The sequence below is a fragment of the Rhinolophus sinicus genome, chromosome 17 (genome assembly GCF_057876585.1).
Source record: "Rhinolophus sinicus isolate RSI-liver-muscle chromosome 17, RSI-T2T, whole genome shotgun sequence".
NCBI classification, from domain to species: Eukaryota; Metazoa; Chordata; class Mammalia; order Chiroptera; family Rhinolophidae; genus Rhinolophus; species Rhinolophus sinicus.
Window position 1 is genome coordinate 67,161,904 of NC_142517.1, and position 27,648 is coordinate 67,189,551.

The window sequence follows — 27,648 nt, forward strand, 5'->3', positions numbered from 1 at the left end:
TAAATTCATGCCTGAATAACTGTGTATTATCACCATTGCCTTATAAGACTATTACTCTAAGGGTGTCCTTGAAAATATTGTATGAAATTGTGTATTACATATCTTCCTCTTTACTAAAGTAAACTAAAGAAATTGTCTTTTTAGCCAAAGTGACTTATATAAACAATTGTGTATCTTTCCACTTTTGAGCTGATTGCCCAGAGCCGTATTTATAACCCTGTCATTAGTGTGCATATATTTTGTGTACACATTTTGTGTACACAACATATACAGAGGGTGCCAAAAAAAAGGAAATGCTTTTTTTTAAATTAAAATTTATTGGGGTGACAATGGTCAACAAAATTACATAGGTTTCAAGTGTACATTTTTATAATACATCATTTAAATATTGCATTATGTGTTCGCCACCCAGAGTCAGTTCTCCTTCCATCACCATATATTTGATCCCCTTTACCCCCTTCTACCATCCCCTCTATCGCCTTACCCTCTGGTAACCACTAAATTGTTGTACTTTTTATTTATTGTACTTTTTTGCCAAATTAAGAAACAATGCTTAATCCAAATTCAACAAGATTTATAACTATATTTCTTTTAGAAAATTTATACTTTTAACACTCAAATGTAGTTACTTGATCCATTTTGAGTTAATTTTTGTATATAGTATGAGAAATGGGTCCAAATTCATTCTCTTGAATGTGGATATCCAATTGTCACAGCACCATTTATGTAAGAGACTATTTCCCCTCTTGGCACCCTTATTGAAAATCAATTGAGGACTCACATTTTAAGAAAGGAAAAAACTGTATTAAAATTGTAATACTCAACATATACCAGTAAAAAAAGATGAATACAAGTCATATGTATACAATTTTTTGGCAACCCTGATATTTTGTTTACTAACTTCAACATTTATTTTATCTTATTGTCATTTTCTCTTTGCCTTGATTTCTTTGCTCTTTTAATAAAGATTACTTGCATGCATAGTTAAGTGATCTTAAATCAGTTTGGTTTAAGATATATATACATATATATGAACATATATATACACATATATATTTATTTATACACTCACATATATACATACATGTGTTTAGTCATGTAATAATTACTATTTCCAGAAATTTCTCCACAGATAATCTTATGGCTATCTGACGAAATAAAGTTCCCACTAAATAGATCTATCTATCTATCTGGATATATATATATATATATATATATATATATATATATATATATATATATATATCTTTTTTTAAAGTCAGTCACACTCTCACATTACATTCTACATTTTCACTCAATTGGTAGGTTGATCTGAGCTTCTAGTTCTTCCTTTCCCCTCTATAACTCAACTTGTTTTTATCCAAGTGCTAATTTTCACAAAGTTGTTATGCAAATAGTACCTCTAAAATAGAAATAAAATGTGAAATGGCATTTTATATTGCCAGAATATATAGTACTATAAATCCATTAATAAAAATCCTGTGGTCCTTGGACCAGCAGAGACTCAACCCCACCTAGATTTACTGAATGAAAATCTGCAGTTTCAAAAATACTCAGGATATTTGTGTGCATGTAAAAATTTGAAAAGTCCTGGTCTGCATGAGCGTATGACAAAAAATTCCTTTTAAATATTGAAAATACAAACTTTATAATTGATGTGGGGTGGAATTTTAGTGTAATGTAAAAAGACAAAAATAACTTGGATTTAGAATTGTATTTGAGTTCTGACTCTGCTTCCTATTTTCATTTATAGGAGACTCAATTAGTATTTGCCTACTCTTCATCAGTCACGTGTGTGAGTAATGGAGTTACAAAGATGAGTAAGACAAAGCCTCTAGTCTCAGGCAGGTAACTCTGCAATCCTGAGTAAATCTGTGAAAAGATGATGGATGGAACACACATCCAAATTTGGTCTCCCCCAAACTCTACTAAACCTACTGTAAAGGGATTTCTTTTTTCCTCTAAAGATAAACATACAAAGAGAGGTGGGGAGAACAAGACGGGGAGCACAACAAAAGCAATTTGGGGAGCTGTTAAGCAGGTGGATGAGGGAAACTGATTTAGCAGACATGAAAACACTGACGCCTAAGCCAATAAGGAGGACTGAGAACCAAAGCAAATCTTCCCACCAAATCCCCAAACCATTTAGGAACTGGCAGCACCATACACCACTGTAAATAGGGGAAGAGCAAGCTAAGGTAGAGGGGCAAGTAAAATAAACAAAAAATTTTGAATGATATTTAAAAGTGAGTTAAATCCCTAGATCCCCTCTTTTCTCCATGCCCCTGACTGACTCTCATTAAGTAAACCAAGCAAAATAATTTAGGTTCATTCTCTGGAGAAAGTAAAACAAGGTCTCTGTGCTGGGGGATACCAGCTACAGTTGAGGGTTGGGTACATGGGATTTTCATGTTAAATACTAAGACCCCAACCCCAGCCCTAATCTTCCACTGAGATTCCAGAATATTGGCAGCCAGTTTTCACCTTCCATGCAGAATATTGTGTGACTGTCCTGGGGAATATAACTAATTCAAAAGGAAAGATGTAATAAAATAAATAAATAAGTAAATAAATAAACAAACAGACAGACAGACATCATCTAAAAAAATACCTATGAGTCCACACTGGCGAAAATATGTGATTGATTAAATAAATAAATGTGGGAAGAAACTAGTCTCTCAGGCAGAAGAATTCCAAATAATCTATGTGGATACTGTGCTTTCCAGGAGGTGGATCATGATTCCGCACTCCTTAAGTGTGATCTACTGATGGTATCTTCCTTCCTCAGAGGACAACGTGGAAAGGAAGCAAAACAAAAAGACTACAGTAGAGAAACCTGCCAAATGCTGCCTCAGCCAGGTGATCAAGGCCAGTGTCAACAGTGACAAGTCATGTTAGTAGCATGTAATCTTCTTAATGTGAGGTAATAAAAATTGCACTGTACTCCTGTGGTTCCCTCCCAAAAACCCATAGCTCCAATCTAATTGTGATAAAAACATCAGACAATTTCCAATAAAGGGATATTCTACAAAATACCTCAATACTAGTATCAGAGTCATCCAAAACAAGGCAAGTCTGAGAATGTGTCACAGCCAAGAAGTGCCAAAAGAGACATGCCAACAAATGTGGTATCCTAAATGTAATCCTTTAAGAGAAAAAGGACATTGAGCAAAAACTAAGAAAATAGGAATAATGCATATGCATTAGTTAATAAGAATAATGTATTAATTAGTCTATTAATTACTGTGACAAGTGTACCATACTAATGTAATATGTTAGGGGTTAATTGGTGTGGAGTTTATGGGAAGTCTGTACTGACTTTGCAATTGTTCTGTAAATCTAAAATCATTCTAAAAAATAAAATTTATTTTAGAAATAATAAATATTTCAGTGAGCGTTGGGGAGTGAAGGGCGGTATGCTATTCCTCTAAGAAACAGCATAGCCAGATCACCTGATGGTAAAAACTCCCAAAGAGTCCCACCCATACCACCCGAATTTCCAATCACCATTTTTTGTCATTATACGAGTTGCATTTATTTTAACTTGACAGTATTTTAGATATCTCCTTTCCATGTTAGTCTATGTACATTTAATGTTTTGATTATCCCTTGCTGCCTAAAAAGATTACCCAAGTCTTAGTAGCTTAAAACAAAAACCATTTTGTTAGTCTCAAGATCCAGGAATTTAAATAGGGCTTGACTACTTGATTCTTCTGTTCCATGTGTTGTTGACTGAGGTTGTTCCATGTGATTCAGCTTACAATTGGTCTGCAGGGTGCAGGTGGCACTTAACTAGCATGTTGTCTGGCACCTTGACAAGCAGACTGGAAGGCTGGGCCCAGCGAGACTTCTTAGCCAGACTACCTATAGGTGGACTCGCCGGCATGGCAGCCTCATGGTAGTCCAACTTTTGACACAGCACCTAGAGAGTTTTCCAACTCATTTCCATCTTACTCCCTATTTTAAATATTAATAGGATATGAAGATTACCAGATACCTAAGGAATGCCTCTGACACCAAAGATAGAAACAAACAAACAAACAAAAAGAAAGAAAGAAAAAAGCAACTTAAAGAAAAGAAAGAGGATTTGAATAGGAGACAATTTTTAAATTATTAATAGTCTTAGACAAGAGAAGATATTGTACCCACACACAACAGGTCTTGGAAATTTAAAGCATGATGGTAGGAATGAAAGACTCACTAGGGATATTGACATGAAACACTGAGAAAATCTCCCAGAAAGTGGAGAAAAAGGTAGAAAATAGAAGGGAAAAAAACAAACAAAAAGATTGTCTCAGGAGACCTACCACCTGAATAATAGTAATTATAGAAAAAGTAAGTGGAGAAAAAGGAAGGGAGGAAATCATCGATGAAAGAGTTCAATAAAAATTTCCTGAACTGAAGAACATGAGTTTCCAGTTCAAAACACTTGAAAGCACAATGGAAGAAAGTAGACCCAATCCGAGGCACTTTACCTTGAACCTTCAGAACACTGGGACAAAAAGAACCAGTAAACATTCAAGTGGGAAAAAGAATGGGGGAAAAGCAAATCACCATTAAAGGATCAGTTATCAAAGTGATTGTGGATTTCTCAGTAGCAAAACTGGGATTTAGGATTCAATGGGAAATATCTTCAGACTCCTAGAGGAAAATAATTTCCAATCTAGAGCTCTCTACTGAACAAAGCTTTTTTTTTTTTCCCCCCCTCATATTTGATTGATAGAAAATGTAATAAATAAAAAACACATGTCACACATCTTAATCAAGAAATTACTGGAGGATGTGTTCCATGAAAATAACTAAATAAACAGGAAAATAAAAGAAAGATATAGACTAGAGAAAATAGGATACTGAACTTAGGACAGAGGCAAACAGAGGCAATAGGTATAAAAAGCAAACAGTTTAGAATGGACTAGATGCCGTTCCTTGAGCCACAACTTATTGACTAAGTTCCTTGAGCTATGTAGTTGACTTGTCTGTAACTCATTTTCCTCTTCTGTACAGAGAAGATAATCAGAGTGCTTACCTGTCACATAGATTCGTGTGAGAATTAAATCTAATAACACACATAAATATACATATTTGAGCAGTGCCTGGCACAAAATAGGTGCTCAACAAACACTGGCCTTTACCATTTATTATTAAGGCCCCTTCTATCTTTGCTCCCTATTCAGTCTCTGTTATAAGTAACATACATGTATTAGCTTATTTTAAGAAAAAAATAAGTCCCCTAAATGTAAGCCACATTGTTTCCATGTTATCAGTTCATAAAGTCTGAGCTAGACTAATGATTCAATTTAAAGTGTTTCCAAGAACCTTCAAGACCTACAAATAGTTTTAAAGAGATGAATAATAAGCAAAGCAATTCCTTCCACTTCATAAAATACTATTGAAAACCATCTACATTTGCAAGTTATCCTAGATACTAAAAGCAGTGATACTCAGCTGTTAACCCAGGGGCATAAAATAAAGGAAAACATAATAAAATGTAGGGACTCTGCACCCTGCTGACAGAACTAAACCAAAGAGACAAAGAATGCCAAATTTCTTACTTTATGACCCACACAGAGGAATGATCCAAAGTATAGGCGGACCATTGGAACCTGAAATCTACCTAAGGGATTCACTTTCAGCATTTTCATTGTGTGACTCATTTGGTGGGTATCATGAGATTATAAATGTTGAGAGTGTTGCTGTTAGTGTTTTATAAAAGCGGAGTTACTATTTCTTTTAAATATGTGAGTATAAAAAGTGGTACTACTGCTTTCTTAAGTGTCTTATTTTATTACATCTCAGGGTTTTATTATACCCAGGGATCTCTGGTTTTCTAATAGCAGTCCCTAAGGCGCTGGACAAAAATGCATTTCTTGAATACATGTATTTTGTGAAATAAGGGATAATATAATGAGCAGGCTCACACCCAAATAAGAAGAAAAACTCCCCTTCTGACTTCTTCCTGTCATCCTATGCACTGTCCAGGAAGTCTCTGAGCACTACGCCCAGCCCATGTTTCCAAAAGGTAACCAGCACAGAGAACTTGGTGAGACGTATGAAAGACAAAAGACACGAGACAATTACCGAAATGCAATTTCACGTTATTGCAATAAGAAGACCAAAGGGAGCCTGTGTTTTACAGGGGCAGAGTGTCGTCATCTGAGTCTTATGGAAGTCATGAAGAAGAACAGGGATGAGTCCTACCTCATTCTGGGACAGCACCGGGGTCCTTTGTGGTTAGCCATTTCCTGGAACACAAAGGGAGAGGGGTGTTGGTTTCTGGGAACGCGGGACTTAGATAAAGTTCAACATTTTCAACGTGGTCTTCTATTATTTCCTTTCTTCCCGTTTAAAAGGTCAGCTCAGCAAATTATCCCTCAATCAATGTTTTCCCCAGAGTGGACATTCCTGGGACCGTCCTTATTGCTCCTTGTATTTTGCAATCATTGACCCACTAGAATTCAGAAAAAATATGTCTCATCTCCTATCCTTCCTTATTCCATTTTGTGATTAGTAAGTATACTAATAGCCAGAGGAAGAATAATAGTAACAACAACAGTGACAATATCAACAATAATTTGTAACAATTATCGAATGTTTTCCGTATGCCAGGTATGACTCTAAGAGCTTTGAGCATAATAATTTCTTAAGTCTAAAACAATCCAAGGGAGATACTGGGACTTAGAGAGGTGAACTAATTTGCCTAAATTATAGCTGATGCTTTATGGAGATTGTTAACTCCCTCAGGCTGTTTTCGCTGATTATTCTACCCTAACATCAGAATCCCACACCACACAGAATGAATGTCCGTTGGGGACACAGCCCAGCATTTGCTAGGGACAGCCTAGGAATCATGTACACACCCTGAGAGTGGCAGTGAAGGAGGGTAGGTGCTGGCTTAGGGAAATGACTCCCTCACCTAAGTTTAATTTTACTGAGCAGGTTGAGTTAAGGTCAGAGTCTGGCCTCATATACGGTGTACTGCATAGATGTTAATGTGGGTTGTCCCAGAATTTCTGTTTTGTGGGAACACCTTCCAGAGCCGCTAGGTAAATAGGTAAGGGGGAAATGATATGATTCAATGATCAACATGCCCTACTTGTCTAATACAATCATTTTTAAAACTAGGGATCAAAGTTACATACATTATATAAGCATATAAATATATCATTTATAAGCTCAATATGATTCTAATTAAATCTAAGTGTGACTGTAACTTTACATATGAATCGCCGGAGACAAGCACTGTTAATATTCTGATTTTATTTCATCTATACTTTTCTATATTTTCTGAATATTCGGTGCAGAACAGGTGTTATTTTATAATTGTAAAACATACAGTGAAAATATTTCTAAATGTCTAGACTTCTCCACCGTACATCACTTACTAATCCTTCAAGTTTACGGTTTTACAGGGGTTGGGAGGTAGGGTTAAACTTGAGATGAAGGCAGAGAAAGTATGATTTAACATTTCTGAATATAAATACTCTTATTTCTCTTTTCTACGTCTTCTACTTAAAAACAAGTCATTTTGACTGTATTCTAGAATTTCCTTTGGCTTTTTATATAAGATCCTTTGTCTGATTCTCTAATGCTCTGCAGCATCTCTTTTTCACTCTCTCTCCACTTTTTCACTGTTTCTCACTCTCTCACACTGAGCCTGTGTTGCTTCTTTCTCTCTGCCTCACACTCTCTCTTATGTTTCTCTTATTTATTATTTGTTGTAGGTAATATTTCTGTTTACCTTCATCTGCCTGAATACATTTTTTTAAAGAAGCATCTGAATACTGGAATTTCAGACTCTTGACTCACTGGTACTTAGAAAAATATTTCAGAATTTCTCCGCAGAACCACAGAATTATCAGGGATATGTATGTAACACTGAAACTCAAATTTAAAATGTCAGAGTCTAAAGTCATGGCAGCTATTTAGCTCATGGTTAATTAAAAAGTTAAAAAAAAAAAGAGAAAGAAAGAAACTTGAATCAATTATTGGTAAATTCAATAGATTGTAAATTTCTGTTATTAAAATGTTCTTGTGTGGCGTAAAAGAGAAATACTATAGATACGATATCAATACTGAAAAAGATATTGTGGAGTTGAATGGCCTGGGGGTTTGAAAGAAGATTCTCTGGAGAGAGAGTATAGCTAACTTTCCTTATGGTTCTCTTTTCAAACCAAACTCTCTTGTCTGTCTTCTCTAAATACTAACAATTCCCAGGACTTCCCAGACCTGCCTTGTAGAATCCACCAGATCCAGTCTAATTGCAAACTTCCTAGGCTGCTTACAATATTTCTAAAAACCTTAAGAGATGTTACAAGCTCTATGAATCAAAAGGCCCATCTATTAAAAGACTGAAGGGTTGAGCAGGGATTGTAACATTTAATTGTTAAATGAATGACTGTTTTGTTTTTGTTTTTGTTTTTTTTTGAGATTGTGAACCATTCTGATCCCTAGATGTTTTATTACTTTTCTCATCATAGTCATTTGGAAGCTCACAGTCCACCCCACACCCTGCCTTCGGGTTCTAAGGAAAGGATGTACTAGCTGTTTTAGACCATGTAGTCAGGCTGAATTCTGTTCTTCTCTCCCATGCTGCCCTCCATCACTTGAGCCCTTTTGCTACGGTGCACCTATTTGCATACTCTCCTATCACTGAAAGAGTAATTGGTTTTAATCAGTTGTGCTCCTGGGAGCCACAGTTTAGGGGTATCTCTGTCCTAATTTTGAACTCCCTTGTTAAAAGTATGTGTAGAGCTCCAAGTTCTCTTTCATTTAGCATTCCAAGTTGGAATGCAACTTTCTGTTTTGTTATCCAGCTAGGAAGTCTTATTCCTGCAAGAAACCAGGCCTTATCACAGCACATGGCTTCTGTCCAGATAAATCCCACTGAGTAATTATCTTCCACACACTGGAGGAGAAGCTGTCTTATGTTATCTAAACCTTTCTATTCATCTCCCTAACTTGGCCTCTGAAAATTTAGTGCTAGTTAGCGGAAGCAGAGTGGTTTTCACATGCTGCCAACTTGTTGTTAGAGTCCCTTGATTTTGCACCAACATCCAGTGCAGCCACCTCAATCTCACTGAAAACACATTTTAAACCAGCCAGCCAGTATATCTCTTTCATTAGAAAACTCTTATCAGGAGAGTAGTGCGAAGGTAGTGAATGTCATTACCCAAATTAATTGATAAATTAGTGGAATTGATGAAACAGAAAAGAAACAGTCTTTCATAACTGTGCAAATAATATACTAAACAAAATTTTCATGGCCGGTAGCTAAAAAAATGAGTGTTAAAAGGGGGGAAGGAAGGAAAAGAAAAAGAACTGACTACTAAGATCATAAACTACTAAGATGGTATCACTCTGTGAAAATCTGCTTTTACATAAGGTGTCTGTTACAGGTCCAAGCTTCAAACTGGGGATATTTTGAAATCATCACTTGAAATCATTTTTGAAATCATCACTAAGTGATTCTAAATAAATTCTTTGAACAATCGAATTGCATTGATGAAAATGAAGAAGTAACTCCTGTCACAGTGCAAATTCGTGATCCCACAAGTATCAGGAGTTGCCTGCCGTTAGGCACCGATCAGAAGAAATAAAACTTCTTATTGATCAAAGGAAGACATTTACTATCTGTGCTACCCTTTCTCAATGGCAATGCCCGCTGGGTTCTACAGCAGTTCCCAGACAGTTATCCTACTGTGGGGTCCAGAACTGTTTCCCAAAACTGTTTCTACTGAGAGGACGTGCCTGGGAGTCAGTAAATTGCATGGAAAGCTGGGAGGTCTTTGTGTCACATCATTCTTCTTCTAGAACATAGTCTCAAAGGATTGGCTGGCAGTACTCGTTCCTTTATCCCATACTGTGTATAAACAGCGGTGGCATAAAGTTTTTCCTAAGCAAACTGAAAAATATCTCTTTCCTAGCCAAAAGCCTTATAAATGCCTCCAATATGTTATTAATAACTATCTCCCACCCCAGTCAAACTCTCAAAACGCTTTTAGAGAATAGATGGCTCTTCTAGGTTTGTGCTTGCTGATGCCTCCAACACATTTCCTGCCCTATTTCTAACACTGGAGTCTCCTATGGAAGCACCTGGGCCACCCAGCTAACAGCTCTCTAATGCTATGCTCCCACTATGGCTATTAAGTATTTCACAAGGATGGAGAGTAAAAGTGCACGTGTTAAGTGAAGAATGATTCTGGCCTATAATACAGTCTTCTTAGCTTTTTATCTGACATTGAGAAGGAATGGGATAGCTATAAGGTCTTTGGGGGAGATTTTGGTCTGATCTCACATCCAGCACCACCAGCTGGAGAGGTAGGGTGACATCAGAAAGTTACTTGCATGTTCCTATTTTAGAGAAATTTGCAGTAGCTCACTTGTGGGTGGTTTGCAAAGGATAACATTGCAACAAACATATTATTTTCTGCAATATTTTGTCCTGTGCAACCCCACTACCTGACCATCTAGGGCTGTTTAAAAATGAAGAATTTGGGCAAAAATAATGTAATTAAAAGGGTTAAGAGCTGATGAGAGATTGTTAATCTCTTCTACTACCTCTCCTTGTAAAATATTATCAGATTTATGACATGATGGACAAAGACTGGGTGAGCTTTGTAGAAAAACAAAAATGCAGGCCTGGTTTGCTTTTGTAGTTGGCTTGTTAATTTTTTTTTTTTTTTAACATAGCCTGGGGCAGATTTGCATCTAACATCAGCCTCCCAGAAACAAACTTTACTACACAATGGAGAATGTTCTACACTTATTTGTTGCTTGGGGCTAACTGGCTGAGCTGTTTTGCATTGAATATATATCTTTTGATCTTGCTTTATTTTCCTGTTGCCATTTTGTTGCTGCTAAAAAATAATGATTAGGAGAAATCTGTAAGTGAAAACTGCCAAAGGGTTTTGAAACAATGAGATTGGATTCACTGGGCAGTGCTCAGTGGCCAGAGTTCTGTTGGGGCCACAGAGGCCCTGAGTAGAACTCAGCAATGGGGACAAAAATCCCTTTAGGCGCTCTTGGAGGAAGCCTGTACTTAATGAACAATACATTCTTTGTGCCCTTCTGATTGGATTCTGGTCTCTAAGGGTAGATTTTCTGAAGTTCCTGTCTGATTCTCTCAATCACAGTATTCTATAATTCAGGTGTTATACAGAGGTAGAGTGATCTATAAGAAATTGTCTATTTGTAATTACTTTTATTGTTAGAGAAATTTTTATTGAGTACCCACAGGATTTTCATGCACTCAACTCGTTTCTGCACTGAAATACTTAGAACAGAGAAATTAGGGACTCTGACTGACTTAATTTTATCGTCTAGCAGAGGTGTAATTTTAATATGAAGTATCATGTGACATGACACTAGGTCTTCTACACACAGAAGAATGTCCATAAAGATTAAGGTATCCACATGACATGACAGCAAAAGGGAAAGGCATATAAATAAGCGGTTTTCTTATATTGATTCATGTTCTCAATGCAGAGTGTGGCAAAAAGGAGATGGAAGGAGAGGAAGCGACACAGAACTATGACTAAAAATATATGATTTATACCGTGCCTATTAAATTACAATAATCTCAAGACAGAAAAAATATAGTGATTAATACAGTAAAGAAACTAAGTATTGTACTTCCGATTAAGGCTATCTACATCACTATTTCTGAAGAGAAACTACAAAATGGAAGGATTTTATAGGCAGAAGGGAACAGGAACAAGGAAATAGCAGATTACCTCATCTTTTAGGGGAGGATGGAAAGGGTCCGTCAGGCAGATTACCTCACAACTGCTGACCAGGAAATTCCAGATTGACTGGTTTAAGATTATATTCCTGGGAGAGACTATAAATGCAATTAGATTAGGTATTAAGTCTTGCCTTGGTGACATAAGTTTAGCATAAGTGACTCCATTTTAGGCATGTTGTCTATTTAGTTAACAATACTTTCATAACTATAGTGGTTACTTCCTTTATCAGAATTCTTTTGGAGAATACTGTGATTGAAGGTAACAGAATAGAAACTTTAGGAAACCTATCCTTAGAGGACAAGAAAGAGCAACATAAAAGGAGCAATAATATGTTATCATTCATTTGACTTAGGTAAGTTCAGCTGTAAAATCATTTAAAACATTTTGTTCCTGCTTATTCTTCTCTCATTCTGTACTTTGGGGAAGTTTTGCTTGGTCCTGACTGCTGATTTGGACACCAACATTCAGAATGAAGAAACTGTGTCTTGTATATAATGAGCAAAAATATGGGACAAATTTACCAATATTAAAGACAGAACAAATCTTATGTGAATAACCTCAGTGCCTCATTTTGACTACAATACTCTGGAATGCCTAAATTCAGTGCATTCCCGGGCAACAAAGGATCAGTGAAGAAAATCTTATTCTGTGTACCTCTTTATCACCTTCCCTGGTTGTCTTCTTGGTCATATTAGTATCTTGAAGGAGAAAAAAATAATTGCTCATTTCAGAGTGAGGTATAGTGGGGAAAAAAATAATTTAAAGTTTTATGAGACCAAAATAACCTATTTCACAGAGATGAACAGTGAGAAAATTGGTTATGACTTAGTCACAGACCCTTTATAAACTCATAGAGGTTAGGTGATGCTGCTGAAGGTGCTTAGTCCTCAGAGTGACATCTGAGTACAGAATTTAAAATGTTCATTTGGATCCTGGAATGTGAACTGCTAGGGCAGGGGACACCAATAAGATAATATCAAGGATCATACTTAAGTCCACCAGACAGAGGAGGAGCACTGAAATATTTGAAAACATCTTATATTTTCATTACACAGCAGACTTTCAGAAATTCTTTGAGTTACAAAGTATTCACTGCATATTTATTTATTTTTCTAATTTTTTTTTTTTTTACACATCTATTATAGTATATCAATGCATATCATTGAGAAGATATTATCATCTCTTCTAGAGAAAATGGTAGCAACTAATGAAGGGAGATAAGATGACTGGTACAGAAAAGACAAAAGGACCTTGATCTGCTACACTTTTCCTCTTTGGAAACTACTAGGAGTAGTAAGATTCTTCCACCTTCAAGATGGTATTAGAAAGGAGACATCTCTAAGAATGTTAAATGAGAGGAGAAAGATTGGTATGTTCATTCATCTGTCAAATAATTATTGGATGATTTCATGTGTCAGGCACTTTGTGAGGCAATAGAGAAGCAAACATTGAGAAGACATGGTCCTGCTCTGATAATAATGATAAGAGGCAGAAAAACAAAGAATCAAAATGCTAGCACCAGTAAGGAAATTGGAGAATGTGCCTTCACCAGGGAGGGCACATCTGAGATGGAGTTTTTGGAGGAGCTTACCAAATGCAAAAGGTTGCAAAAGGTATTTCAGGTAAAAGGAAAACCAGAGCTAGGAAGAATGAAGTTTGACTCTAAATAAAGAATAAGATGCATGGCAGAATGGGAGTTTACATATCAGGAGATCAGACTGGAGAGGTAGGTGGAGCTGATTTATATTATGCTACGCAATTTGAACTTTTACAGGTAAAAAGACCAAGTACATTTAAACAAGAGGATGGCAAGATCAGCTTTATGTATTTTCTGTTCTGTATGAAGAATGAATGGTATAGTTGTAGGTAAGGGACACAATATCGGAGGTCAGAACACCAGTCGGAAAGTTATACCAGCAGTTGGAAGTGATGCTGACAACAGATGAGCAAGTCCTGAACAGTAGTAGTGGCCATGAAGATGGAGAACAGAAGTTTATCTTAGGGGGGAAAAATGTAAAAATGGTATTTGATTACATAAATGCCATGAAGGAGATGGAAGCAAGGACAGCTCTGTGACTGCTCTCTATGATTAATGGATGGATTATGATCCCACTAACTGAAACTGGGAATTTAGAAGGAGGACAAGAATAAGATGAGAGATAATGCGTTTCAGTTCAAACTATGCTGAATTTGAGATATAGTATAATTAAAGACCCCCGAACGATGAAATGTGTGAGAGCTACTCCATGAAACCAGGAAAGAAGAAAAATGGAATCCTGGAGAGCAGCAATATATAAAAGGTGAATGGAGAAAGAGGGGTTGATAATGGAAATTGAGAAACAGTGGGAGAGTTAGGATGAGAGATAAGAAAATGAAGAAATGTGGTGAATGGTGTTGAAAACTATGAAGATGTTGAATAAGACAAATACTTAAGATAAATCCATTGGATTTTGGCTGTTAGTGGATTCTTCCAAAAGTGGTCTTAATAGAGCCAGAAGAAGGTAACTTGTCCTTGGGAGAGAGTAGACATTAATTAGTCAACATAATATTGACTATTAATGTCAACATTATGATTAATAACATAATGAATATCAACATTATATTGACTATTAATCAGTCAGCCTAATTCTTGCTGCTACTCAGGTTAGCTTCCTGAGCACATACAGAGATTTCAACAGAGTTCCTCATGACATGTCCAAAGGTCTTGACCAAAAATGATAAGCAATTCAGAAGAAATAGGGGAACCATTTCAAAACAATGTCTTTTTAGTTTACACTTAGATTTAGCTCTTTCCCTCTCTCTGCCTTTTTTTCCCCATTTATCAGCCATAATTTGAGAGTCACTGTGAGAGAATGATAGAAGATGCCTCTCCTATAATACAATCTCAAAGCTAGAGTACCCCAGGGACAGAGTGGGTGGGAAAGAGGAATGCTCTCAGACTAAAAAGATGGTGCTTTTGAATCTAGGGGTTTCCTAGAACTCAGACGGTGACCATCACTTTGAAGCATCTGCAGCTCTTTCTTTCACTCAAGCTGGCTGTGCAATGTCAGAGTTAAGTTACATGGTGGATATAGTAGCACAAGAGGTGATGACCTTTGACTTTCTCCCTCTCCCAAGTCCAGACACTCTATACTTCCTCTCACCCCCATCGTCCTCCCAGGGCCAGTGCTTTATGTAAAATGGGGGTTATAGTCTAAGGTATCATTCTCCAGTCTGAGTAAGCGGAGTTCCTTACTAGAACTCTCCCAGATGGGCTTTCATTTCAAACTCATAGTTCTTGAGGCCTTCATCCCCTTTCTCTCAGTAACTTCTGAAGCCCTTTTTGATCAGCTGATTCCAAGTCCTCTTCACATCCTGATTGTTGATCTGTACAAGAAAGACAGACTTCAAGGAAAGGTTTAGATGAAGGAGAAAAGTGAAAGACAGAAAAAGAAGAAAAAACCCCACAAAAATAGGTTGTCACAACCTCTTACAATGAAGTCAAACTGGACAGCAGAGCCCTTTTCTAATGGTAGCCCTGATAGAGTCTCATGACCTGTGATTTACTTACTGTATGTTAACTGTGTTATATCAGAATGCTATATCTATTCATTGTTATATCTTAGAGGGTGTACTCATAATTTGTGCCAAATTATATCTGAATTCATATAATGATGAGTCATAACATTTTGTCCCAATGATAACAATTTACATAATGCTGTATATGATAAGATTATAAAGTGAGAGTCTGGGTTTTCAAGTGAGACTTATGGGAAATAGTACCCTAACTTTATAACCATGCCTCATACAAAAGAATGTTCATCCTAAGTGCATTATAATTTATTGTAAGCACTTTTATTTCTCCTGATTGCTGGAATGAGATAAAGAGTAAACCCCACGTGGTACAGACCTTTTTTTTTTCCTTCTTGAACTTAGAATACTTTTGATATTTACTTTATAATGACTCAGAAGATAACAAAACTTCTTTAAATAGCTGTGAAATTGTTTCTAATTCCACAGCGAGTGAAAATTTTAACTAGAAGTCCAAGCCAGGATTCCAAGACTAATTTCACTTTTTCAAAAGTACAACTAAAGGCAGATTTTTTTTTTCATTCTAAATGAAAGAGATTTTTTTCACAGAGAGCAGAGATTCATAGCAAGAATCAAAACAAAACAAGGTAAAATTGTTTCTCATCCTCACCGAGTAGGGAGGAAAGAAGAGAATCCATAATTCAAAGGAGAGGAAAGGGTTATAGATAGTACTTGCTACTACAGAGAGTATAATTGCCACTCACACTGGGAAGTGGAAGGAATAAGCCACGTTCTTACAATCTGAAGGTCCACAAATCATAGAGTACGTCTCATCTAATCTAGGAGGAACCCCAATTCTGCCAAGCTGATCTCAGCCGATCACAAAGTACAGCGTGGACCAGCTATTTTCTTCTGTTCAGGCTGCCCTGAAGAGAGAGCCTTGTGTGGGTTCTAAATGGATCTGATCAAAAGTGGTGAGGCATTTAAGGCCTGAGCTGCCTATGCACAGATATGCCAACACCCTTTAAAAAATATTCTAGAGATGGTACTAGAGCCTCAATTTACTCTGCTGCCCTTGAACCATGCTACATCTTTCTGCTTTCAATGTATTGCTTATGTGCTTTAGGGGACCAACTGCTGACCAGAGGGACCAGACGTAAGAGAACATAGGCCTAAAAGGCGGTTTCCCTGGAGATGCCTATGAATGAGAAAGGAATTGGATTATACAATAATATCTGGCAGTTGTTGGATTTAGCCCCCAAAATGGGATTTCTACAGCATGATTGTCTATAATACAAATTATAAAAAGTGACCAGCAGAAAAGTTTATTAAACTCTTCCAAAGCTCACTGGGTATTCTAAACTTCAGCCAATTTAATAATCACAGTCATAAGAGAAGATAGTTATTATTCCTGTTTTGCTGAGGAAAAACACTGGAGCTTTTCAGTAACAGTGGACTCATTTAGGGCCAGACACTGCTCTATACATTTAAAATTAATCCATGGGAACATTACAACTACCCATTGAAGTAGGTACTGTTATAGTCTTCACTTTATAGATGAGGAAACCCAGGCACAGGGAGGTTAAACAAATGTCCCAAGATCATGGAGTGAGCATATGATGGAGGTAGATGCAGAGCCAAAAACTGCCTCCTCAGCCTAAGCCCAGAATCACTCCCCCATTCGGCCATTCTTTTCTAAGCAACTTGCGTAAAGCTACAAAACTACAGAACCCATGACGTTTCTACTTCACCACTGACAAGAAAAAGGGCATCCTGAGTTATGGCATGATTAAGATGATGATTTCTTTTCGAAATTGATTGAGACTCTTCGAAAGACATGAGGAGAGTTGTTTCCAGTCAATTAAAATGTTTCTGGGATCGAGCCTAACTCCAGGTGTGACTGGGATAGAAATCCGTTTTCTCCTGGTCTCAGCCTCGACATTGATCTGCTTTTAGAATTTCTATCTTCCTTTTTTTCCATTTCTTTCTTCTGTGTAGATGTAGAGATGACACAGTTGATGTGACAACAAGAGGAGCACAGACTATCCTAGAATTAATTGCTTGTTGATGGAGTCTTAATTTGGTGGTTGTGGCCTTCTCCTCCCCTGTGGCATCTGCATGCACTATGCATTTATGGTTTATGCTTCTTCAATAAGATGAACCTGAAAATACAGCAATACATATGTCATGTATACATATGTAGAAGAATGCATGTATGGCTGGGCAACGGGCTCCCTAGTGATTGTTACAGAAAGAAAAGCCTATCTAGGGAGACCTTTTCATTGTTCCAGGGGTAACACAGTGTGTCCTGGCTTTACCATTTGCCATTGTGGATTATTTTTTGCTCTCCTTTGGTGATAAATCATTCTAATAAGCAGTATCCAATCACAGAAAGGGTATTTTGTCAATATGACATGTGCAAATAACTAATGCCAATTGAGAATTTAAGGCTGATCAGAGAGTCTGGGTAATGATACATATTCAGTGGGAGTCATCACACTCTATAAAGCGATAAAGTTTTCGAATGACTTAAAGAAATCAGTACTTTTCTTTATAGTCATTCTGTATAGGACCGATCTCAGTTTGATGATGGGACTGTTTTCTTTTTGTCTGTCATACTCTACCATTAGAGAGCATGAGTATAAGCATAGTTATTATTTGACATCTTATGATATGTTTCCATGTATATCACTATATTTTATTCAAGGCACTAGGATTAGTAAAGAGGTTGAGGCAAGTATCATTAGCCTCCCTTTACTTATGAGAAAACTAAAACACCGAAAGGCTAAATGACTTACCTGTGTTCCAAGAGGAAATAGACTGAAGGCCAGACCTAAAATCAGTTATCTCCAGGAACTAAACAATATGTCTTTTACCCTAAGACTCCATCAGCAGTGTACAGATTCCCAATCATTGTGAGCAATGGCAGCTTCACATGAATCTGGCTCCTGTGGTTTACTACCTCTATGACCTCACCCTGCCTGGAATGCCCCCCACTGCTTCATGTGTGTGCATATACACATGTGCATCAGGCACTTGGACATGAATGTGTGCAAAGGAGCTGGGGTGAGGGGAGATGATGCTATACCATGTACACACTGCCATGGTGTTAATTGGACTAAAATCCGTATGAATCTAGAAAAATAAACCATCATCAAACTGAGATCGGTTTCTTCTTCAGGAGGATCAAGATTAAGATGCAGACATGCACAAGAATGAGAGAATGAGACCAAGAGAACAGGCAGGTGTCAAAGCCAGAAGTAAGTCAAGTCTGGAAGGAAGCAGAGATGGGAACAGGGCAGCTAGGAGCTGAAGCTTCTTGTTGCAGGCAAGGCTCAGCAAGAGTGCCTCAGGTTAAGCAGTGAATCCCCACAGTTCTCTTATTTCTTGAAGTTTAATCTTAAAACATGGTAGTGAAGCAGAGGTGATCCAAGATGATTAACAATTCAGAATTCTGTAAATTTGGTTTCTATCTAATTTGTCCTTTTTTCAATATGTTTGCATACGTGTTGTTGGAATTCATTATACTTAAAATAATACGATAAAGTCAGACTAAAGACTTCTGCCTCAGGAGAATCTGGGGTATTTCCATGATACTTTATTTCATCTTCTGCTTAGAGCTTTTCCTAATTCCATACTTTCAAGCTGGGAACGTATAGCATTACTTCCCAGACCAAGTATCTTTCCTTGTAGAGGGTAATGAGCTTATGATAGTTTTGCTGATTTGCTAAGGGTTTTGTGTGTAGGGTTAAAGTTACAAAGTGAACAGCATCAAAATAAGTGGCTAACACACTCGAATTATGCCACATCTTATAAAAGGGGGAGAATCACAAATGTGAAAAAATAAACTTACAACCAGAGCATCACTAGTCTTTATTGTAGTGTCTCTGACATGAACTTGACTTATAATTCAGAGATTTAAAAAAAAAATTATTAAATTTATTGAGGTGACGTTGGTTAATGCGATTATGTAGGTTTCAAGTTTACAGTTCTGTAATACATCATTTGTATATTGATTGCACTGTGTCTTCACCACCTGAAGTCAAGTCTCCTCCGTCACCATATATTTGACCCCGTTTATCCTCTTCTGCCCGGCCCCCGACCTCTGATAACCACCAAACTGTCATCTGTGTCTATGAGTGTTTGGTTTGTTTCTCTTGTTCATTTGTTGCTTTCTGTTTTATATTGCTGGTGGCAATTGAGTGCTTTGTACATTAAGAAGCATATGTCTATGAAAAAACACCGTGGCACTGTAGATGTTTGCCCTATGTTTCTGGATATAGAAACCAAGAGACTAAAGTCTAACTCATTTTTTTTTTTAATTTGACCCTGTCAACATTTAAATGGGATACATCATTGTAAGGAGGTAGGGAGGGGTGTCTTTTACATTATAGGATGTTTATTTAGCAACATCCCTGAACTTTGCCTACTAGATGCTATTATCAACCCCATCCCCCACCCCCTCCAGTTGTTACAACCAAAAAATGTCTCCATATATTGGCAAATATTCTCTGGAGACACACATTGCCCACACTTGAGAATCATTCATTTGACTGTTCTTTCTTAATTTCAGAGTCAGATCTCTCTTATCCACCCAGTTCCACTTCCCTCAGTCCTTAAAATTAAAAACGTGTGAAGATAGATAACTGGTGAGGGACTAAATAAAATCTAATTATTTGTTATCAATGAATAAATACCAGATTGTACTCTTCAGAAATAGAAGAAAGTTTAAGTTTGGATAAATTCTAATGCTAAGTTGGTACATTCTCAGAGCCAGTAATGCTTGTTTAAAAATGAAGAGATGTGTCTAGTAGCAATTGAATAGGCTTACTATCTGGTAGATATGTATCACTTACATCATGCATATACTGTCTATAAATATCCTATTAAGCAGTCTGTTGGTACCAACCGTATTTAGCATTTCTTTTCTACCTCCAATTATATTCATTTTTTGTAAGCATCGTCCCCAGACTTATGCAGTGTAAGAGGAATTGTCAGAGTACTTGTTTGTATAAGTGTGCATAGTATACATGTTGTAAAATGTTTGCAAAGATTGAATACTTGGGATTTTTATGGGTGCATTGATTTTTTGTGACAGTTTTATGGATTCAGATATACTGAACAGGAAAGATAGAAATTTGTTTGCTTGCCTTTCCGTTATTTTTTTAAAAACTGATTTTTTAAAAATCAAGTGTTCATAGTTAAGGTAAGTAACCCACCTGATATTTTAGGGTTTATGGTTAAAATGAGCAACCCACTAAATGATTATCTAGTGATTTATGCTTCTTTTTGCTGTTTTTCACATACAACATAGATTATTTAATTCCCAGGGATCTTTTATCATAGTGGAATCACTCAGCACATTTTTTTTTTCTCTTTTGCTTTCATGTTAATACCACATGCAATAATTATCTTTAAATTTTCCCTTTGCATCTGATCATTTTAATCATTTCTTAAGAAAAATTAAAATAGTTACCCATCCATTCTGTACCTATAGGATAATTAACAAATATTTTGTAATTGACCTAATAGCAATTTGCTAAGTTAAATGCAGTTGATTTATTCCATGTTTCAGTTAGTACCTACTGTGTGCATGGTGAGTTTATGCTGCTAGTCCCCATCAGGGTGCCATAGGGGAACTCCAGGAGGGTCACTGTCATAAATAAGCTTATGAGGAAAGTAACGGAAATAACTCTAAAGCAATGTGGATTATAATAAGGTCATAAGAAGGAGCTAAGTAAAAGGATGGGATACTAATGAGAGAAGATGTCCTGACGAGGTGCCACTCTGTATTATATCCCATGTCTTCAGCTGCCTGACAAAAAATCCCACCTAAAGGGGAAGGACGTTCTCTGTCCCTCTCCTCTTGGCAACAACACCCACTTTCTTTAGGGCTCCATTCTTTTTAAATCCTGGAATGATTTGCAACATCTTGAGCTCCTGGAGGAAGCATTCTATTAAATCCAAACAACACATAACACAGATTTTTAAAATATGCACACGTATCTTCATACTTTTTCTGATTTAGCCAAGACTGATTTTGGAGATAAAGATCTTAGGTATCCAATTTTGTACTAGATTGTCTGGTATGGAAGTAGCATTCTGAGTGGGGAATAACTTATTATTATATAATAATGGCACAGCAGGAGAATTCTCATTTACTATACAGGCATGCCTAATGCACGGTTAAACCAACTTACATCCTAGATGCACACTTATGATGCTTACTGGCCAGTCAGTGCATGCTGGGAATCTGGGTCTGCATTTTATCATCATCTCCTCATTTCCAAATAGCTAGGCATTAGGTGACTACCCTGTGTGAATGGTTATTTTCATTTAACAAACAGAAGTTCTACACACTAAGACTATTACTTTGACTTTTACTGTATTTTTTTTCTTATGTGCACTTCTTACGGTTTAAAATAGTTGCCACCTTAAGTCAAGATTTCCAAATTAATTAGTTCTGGAATTGTGTAATTCTTTTGTTCATTTTTCAGTATGAAAGTTTTAGTCACATTGTAGAAAAATGATTTTCTAGTTTTATAGAGTCAGTGCATTCACTTTGGAACTATTGGCTACATAAAAAAGAATGCTTAAGTATCTGGAGGAGTAGTTTCCTTTTAAAAAATACTACATTGTGCTCTGGTGCTTGGAGTTAACTAACTATACTGAATTAGTAAAAAGTGTGAATGTATAGGTATGTATTTGAGTCTAATACACCTTTCACTTATTTGTACGTAAAAGATAAATTAAAAATAAATAAATAATGGGTGAAACAGTGTAAAAGTAAGATGTTACGTAGATTGTCATAGCAAAATTTCCATATAATGTGTTATTTCAGTAGATGCATTTTTTATGGGTCTGGTAATTTCACTGAAACAGTCAATTACTTCTTTAGGTAAAATAGATTTGAATCCTCTCAGAGAATAATTTGCAATAATGATCTGTGTGGTAATTTTAACTTTTCCATTGACAAAAATTGCTAAAGTATCGAAAGGACCCTAAAGACATGACTTAGAAACTCTACCTTGTGCTGATAAGGAAATTTACCGAATTCATTTGTGGTTGCCATAGAGCTTGGGACTAGGGGTAGAGTGGGGGCTGGTATACAGGTAACCATATGGTTTGTGTCTACATGTGTGACACTGTTAGTTCACATGACAGACATTGACTGTTTTACACCAGATTAGTTTTAGGAGGTACCTTAATGAATAAGTCAAAATCTGTCTTTATTTCATAGGTCATTTTTGTGTAAAATATGTAGTATTTTTTCAAAATGAACATATTAGGGCCATATGCTGGGCTAAACAGCACTCAGCGTACATATCTGATGTGGCATATCTGCGTGCTGCTGTGTTGAGCTGTGTAGATGAGAAAAGTGTGAGGAGAAATGTGATAGAAGATTTAAAATCCATTTGTAGAGGTACATTTCCATTTTTCTCAGTAGAAAAGAAAAACACAGTGAGTGAATCTACATCAACAACTTCATTTATGATCTAGATGGCAATGAACAGCCTATTAATTCATAAATGATTCTAAACTGAGAAATGCCACACCATCACCAAGGACAGAGAAATGATGTCACAACAGAATCAAACAGGGAAAGTAGAATGGAGTCTGCAGAGAAGCAGCGAGCATCCATGATGTTAGCTTTGCACTCCCTCATGGAGAGGTTCTAAATTATCAAATGCATATAAATATCTGTATGACAGAGAAACACATATTGAGTGATTGAAGATACTAAATGATACCTTTATCTGTATTTATGAAAATAAAAAGGTGGAGAAGAAAAGAAAGACCTGCATAGCATGGCACCCCCAAAAATTAAATAAAATTATTATGCTAAGTAAAATATATAATTCACCAAAAACTAATGGGCTAAGACGGCTTCTGTACCATAGGTAAGGAATTTTTAAAAGACTCAGCTTTTCTCCTTCTTATGAGAGGTACGAATTGGCCTCTGTATTCCCTCCGGTGGACAGCCTGTGGATAAGACATCAATTTCCTGTCCATACTTGGGTGTGGAGTTTCTATGCCTGGCTGTTTTGACCTGAGAGGAAACCTGCAATTGACTCGGTTTGGAAAATACAAGGGAACATGGTGTTTTAATTGTTTTTCTGTCATTCTCCTGGCTCCTTCTGTCCATCCCTCATGGCCCACAGTGTTGAGCAGCTGGCTCTGCAGCTGTGAACAGAGTCTGGGACAGTCTTCCTGTGGGGCAGACATAAATCTTGCCAAAGTGATACAGAGAGAAGTTTTATGCTTGGTGTTTTTGCTTGATCTTTTCATTTCCAGATTCTTGATATAGTAGAATTGAAGAAAGCCATACTCATCATAAAGTTTTTACTCCTTCTCCACTAATCTGTGTTCTTTACCCCTTCCTTTCAAGTTTCAGGAAGAGACTCTTTCAGGTTTCTATAATAAGTAGTCATTCAAATGAATATTTTTCCTTCACCTTCCTTGGAATCGGAACTACAAAATTGGTTTATTCATCTCCCATAAAAGACTGAATTCATTCTGTTATATATACACAATGGAATACTATTCTGCCATAAGAAAAGATGAAATAGTGCCATTTGTGACAACATGGATGGATTTTGAGATTATTACACTAAGCGAAATAGGTCAGACAGAAAAAGTTGAGAACCATATTATGTCACTGATATGTGGTATATAAAACTGAAAACAACAAAGGAACAAGACAAACGAAGAAACAAAAACTTAGTGACACAGACAATAGTTTAGTGGTTACCAGAGGGTAAGGGGGGCAAGGGGTGGTAGATGAAAGTAAAGGGGATCAAATATATGGTGATGGAAGGAGAACTGACTCTGGGTGGTAAATACACAATGTGATATATAGATGATGCATTATAGAATTGTACACCTGAAATCTATGTAACTTTACTAACTGTCACCGCAATAAACTTTAATTAAAAAAAAAAGATTTAATTCATTCTAATGTGGCCAGAATGTAGCAGGCTGTCTCTCGCCAGCAGACAATTGCTGCCCTCAAAAGCTAGAACCAGACTTAGGCAAGGTGATACCAGCTTTGATTGCCTTGACACAACACCTACCCACTGTGTGAACTGTGGACCAGCTCACACAGTTTTCACTCCTGAGAGTTACAAACTCATATAGATCAGAAGCAAACATTGAAATCTAGTCTAATTCCACAGCAGTGAGTCAAAACTCGAATATACCATCACACAAGACTTTAGGACATATTTAAGTACAATTCAAAACTGAGTCAATGTGCTACATTCTCAATCATCTAATTCTCAAAGTTCCTTAAACAGATGAAGTTCTGTGTAAATGACCTTTTCCTAGAAAATAATCCAGTGGGATTTGTTATTATATTATTTAACTTTATTTGCCTGCATTACTCATACTCAGATTGTTTATTGCTGAATTGAATCTAATATAATGACGTCCACCCATTGGATGGTAAGGACAGATAGTGCTGAGACTTAAGACTCCAAGGAATAGCATGGCAGTGGTTCATCCTGAATGTAATTCTTTTTCTTGACTGGTCTTGAGTTGTGTCCGATCATGTGGAGAATGAATGCGAATGCAGGTATGGCTAAGACTGATGTTGTCATTCTGCTCTGCTAGGTGTGTCGTAGAGGACAAGAACTCGAAGGTGGCCTGGTTGAACCGCTCTGGCATCATTTTTGCTGGCCATGACAAGTGGTCTCTGGACCCCCGGGTTGAGCTGGAGAAACGCCATTCTCTGGAATACAGCCTGCGAATCCAGAAGGTGGATGTCTATGATGAGGGTTCCTATACTTGCTCAGTTCAGACACAGCATGAGCCCAAGACTTCCCAAGTTTACTTGATCGTGCAAGGTAAGAAAAGGGGAGTTAGGGGGGTGGTAAAGGAGGCGTGGAAGGCAGAGAATAAACATCATGTGTGAAATACCCGCATAATCCCATCTGAGGAAAACAACAGTTCCAAGTACGTTATGGCACTTAAGTGTCTGTCTTCTCTCTAAAAGAACAGACCTAAAATGAGAGGACTAAAGAGAATAGAGAGAGATGAATCTTGCCACTGTGAGCCAGTCCCTTTGGTAAGAATGTTTTCTCCTAGTTCTGAGTGAAAACACACAGCAAAGGCCACCTCTGTTGGAATAATTTGACACAGGAACACAAGAACATATAGACTGCTTGGGACCATGTGGAGTCCACTTTATCACTCCTTTAAGTACTGGATACTTTGCTGAAGGTTTGATTTTCAGATGTCCTCACCCTAAAGAATGTCACTAATTATCTATTTTTATGAGAGTAAATGTTGTCTGGAAAAATGAAAATTTTCAGAGGCCTTGACATCCTCTCAGCTGACCAGCTTTCTATTTACTTTGTGTCTCCTGCTAATGGCAAGTAATTTGTGAGCAAATCCAGTATCTGCAAAGTCATTGGAGACAATCTGCTTCTAGATTGGGGTTTCCAAGGGCACATCTGAGTCATGGTTTTATAGGATGAAAACCCTAAATGGCATCCACATGCCCCCAACCTATAGCTCTCTTGGGTCCCTTTCCACATAATTGCAGAATGAGAACAAAGCTGATCAGCTGCACAATTTTATTGCAAGCGAAGTCAAACCACAGCAGTTTAAATCCATCTAACAAGAAAGATCCAAGCACTAACAAATATCAGGGCTGTGTTCCTGTGTTCTTGATTTACAGTTTTATGTAAATTTAATGCAAATTAGGCATGGCCCTCCGGCTCCTGTCAAGATTCCATTGCAGTCACTGGTGTGGCAAAGTTTGACTGTAGCTTCTATTAATGTGTTATGGAATTGATGATTGCAGTGTTTAAATTATTGCTCTTCTAACTCCTCTGATTAATAGATTGAAACTGGAGTAAAATACATCAGAGACTGCCTGGTGCAAGGGTGGTTTAGTCATGTGACCTCCATCTTGCTCCATTTGCAACGGCTGACACCTTCATTTTATTGCTTGTAAAAGGCATGTCTACTTACTTGCAACGTTCCTTATCATAGTCAAAGCATAGAATGCTTTCCTTTTAGTTTAGTAGAGAGTACTTGAGCTCTAATAACAAGAGGCACCAGGGCTTGGATCCTAGGCATCTCATTTAAATGTTTAAACATAACTAGAGAATTGTAAATATGTAAATGACTTAGTTTACCAGCTCCTTCAAAACATAAGAGTGCACGCGCATGTGCACACACACACATACACACACACACACACACCCCTACCTCTCAAAACAAAAGTTCTACCTCATTCAATAGCAGAGAGAGGGGATAACCAGTTTACTTAAGGTCCTTTAGAACAGATTTTATCTAATTACTAGCTCCAAATTATATTATGAGATTGCTACAAAACATTCGGTACATTTACAGCCTTTAATGTTATTGGAAAGCCACTAGAGACCACGCTAGAAATCATGTATTGCCCTATACTGAGTAAAATTGGACAATCTAAGTATTATATTCCTTAGTTTCTAGATGAGGAAATAGAAGTTCATTAAATTTTGGTTACCGGCTCAAAATCACACAGACAATTCAGGGAGTAGTTTGAAGCCAAGCCAACCTGGAATCAAATGTGAAGCACTTTCTACTGGAATGGAAAATTTTTGTTATGACTTTAGGAACTACCACATTTATATTTAAGTCTGAGCTGTTTGTGCCAAATGCACAATGTCCTTCCCCTTTTTTTCTTATTCACGTGTGTAGTTTTTAGCTATGCCCATGACCATCCCTAGAGAGTTAGAGCTAGAACTATGTTAGCGTGTACTGTGCCCACCTCCAGACCATATTAGCAAAAGTGTAATTAATTTAAATTCAGTGTAATATTAAGTTGCTAAATTTAACTCAATATTAAGGGATGGAGAGGAACCTACTAAGTGCCAGGTACCATTTATTCCTTGTCTCATTTAATTCCGATATTATTATTAAGTAGGTGTTCATAATATTGTTATAAATATGCAAAAGCTTAAAGCTCAGAGACAATTAGGAGCTCAGTCAAGGCTCCCTGTTGGCTGAGGACAAGGTTTCCAACCTGTATCTGTTCAATTCAAGATATTACTGAATTTTCATCTTAACCATATTTCTTTGAAAGAAAAGTGAGCAACACAGCCTGTACTTGTAAGGGAGATGAAGAAAGGATTATCTCCTTTGAGCCTGAATCATGAAGGGGGATTTTTTTTGACAATTATATGGATGTTGGCATTGATCTTTAGCACAAGATGGCTGAGCCGTTTTCCCTTAGGACATTTGACTTCGTGATTTTGTCAAGGGGTTCCATCTCTTTATGTGGTTTGTTTACACTGCTTCCTACTCCATGCTGCAACTCTACAGGTTTCCACCACTTCAGAGTTTCTGCTTCTAGATGTGGCTGGCATCCTTGTTTCCTCCAATCCCACAGCACCTTCCT

The 27,648-nt window shown here is 37.1% G+C and overlaps 1 protein-coding gene across 2 annotated transcripts in view; it reads left to right on the forward strand.

Annotated features, from left to right (window-relative positions):
- The window catches only part of LSAMP (limbic system associated membrane protein), a 591,338-nt gene that overhangs the window by 291,339 nt on the left and 272,351 nt on the right, over positions 1-27,648 (forward strand). For both annotated transcript variants that reach the window (XM_019734849.3, XM_019734850.3), the window contains exon 2: positions 24,867-25,099. In XM_019734849.3, coding sequence (XP_019590408.1) covers positions 24,867-25,099 — 233 coding nt within the window. The remainder of the gene's footprint in view (positions 1-24,866; positions 25,100-27,648) is intronic.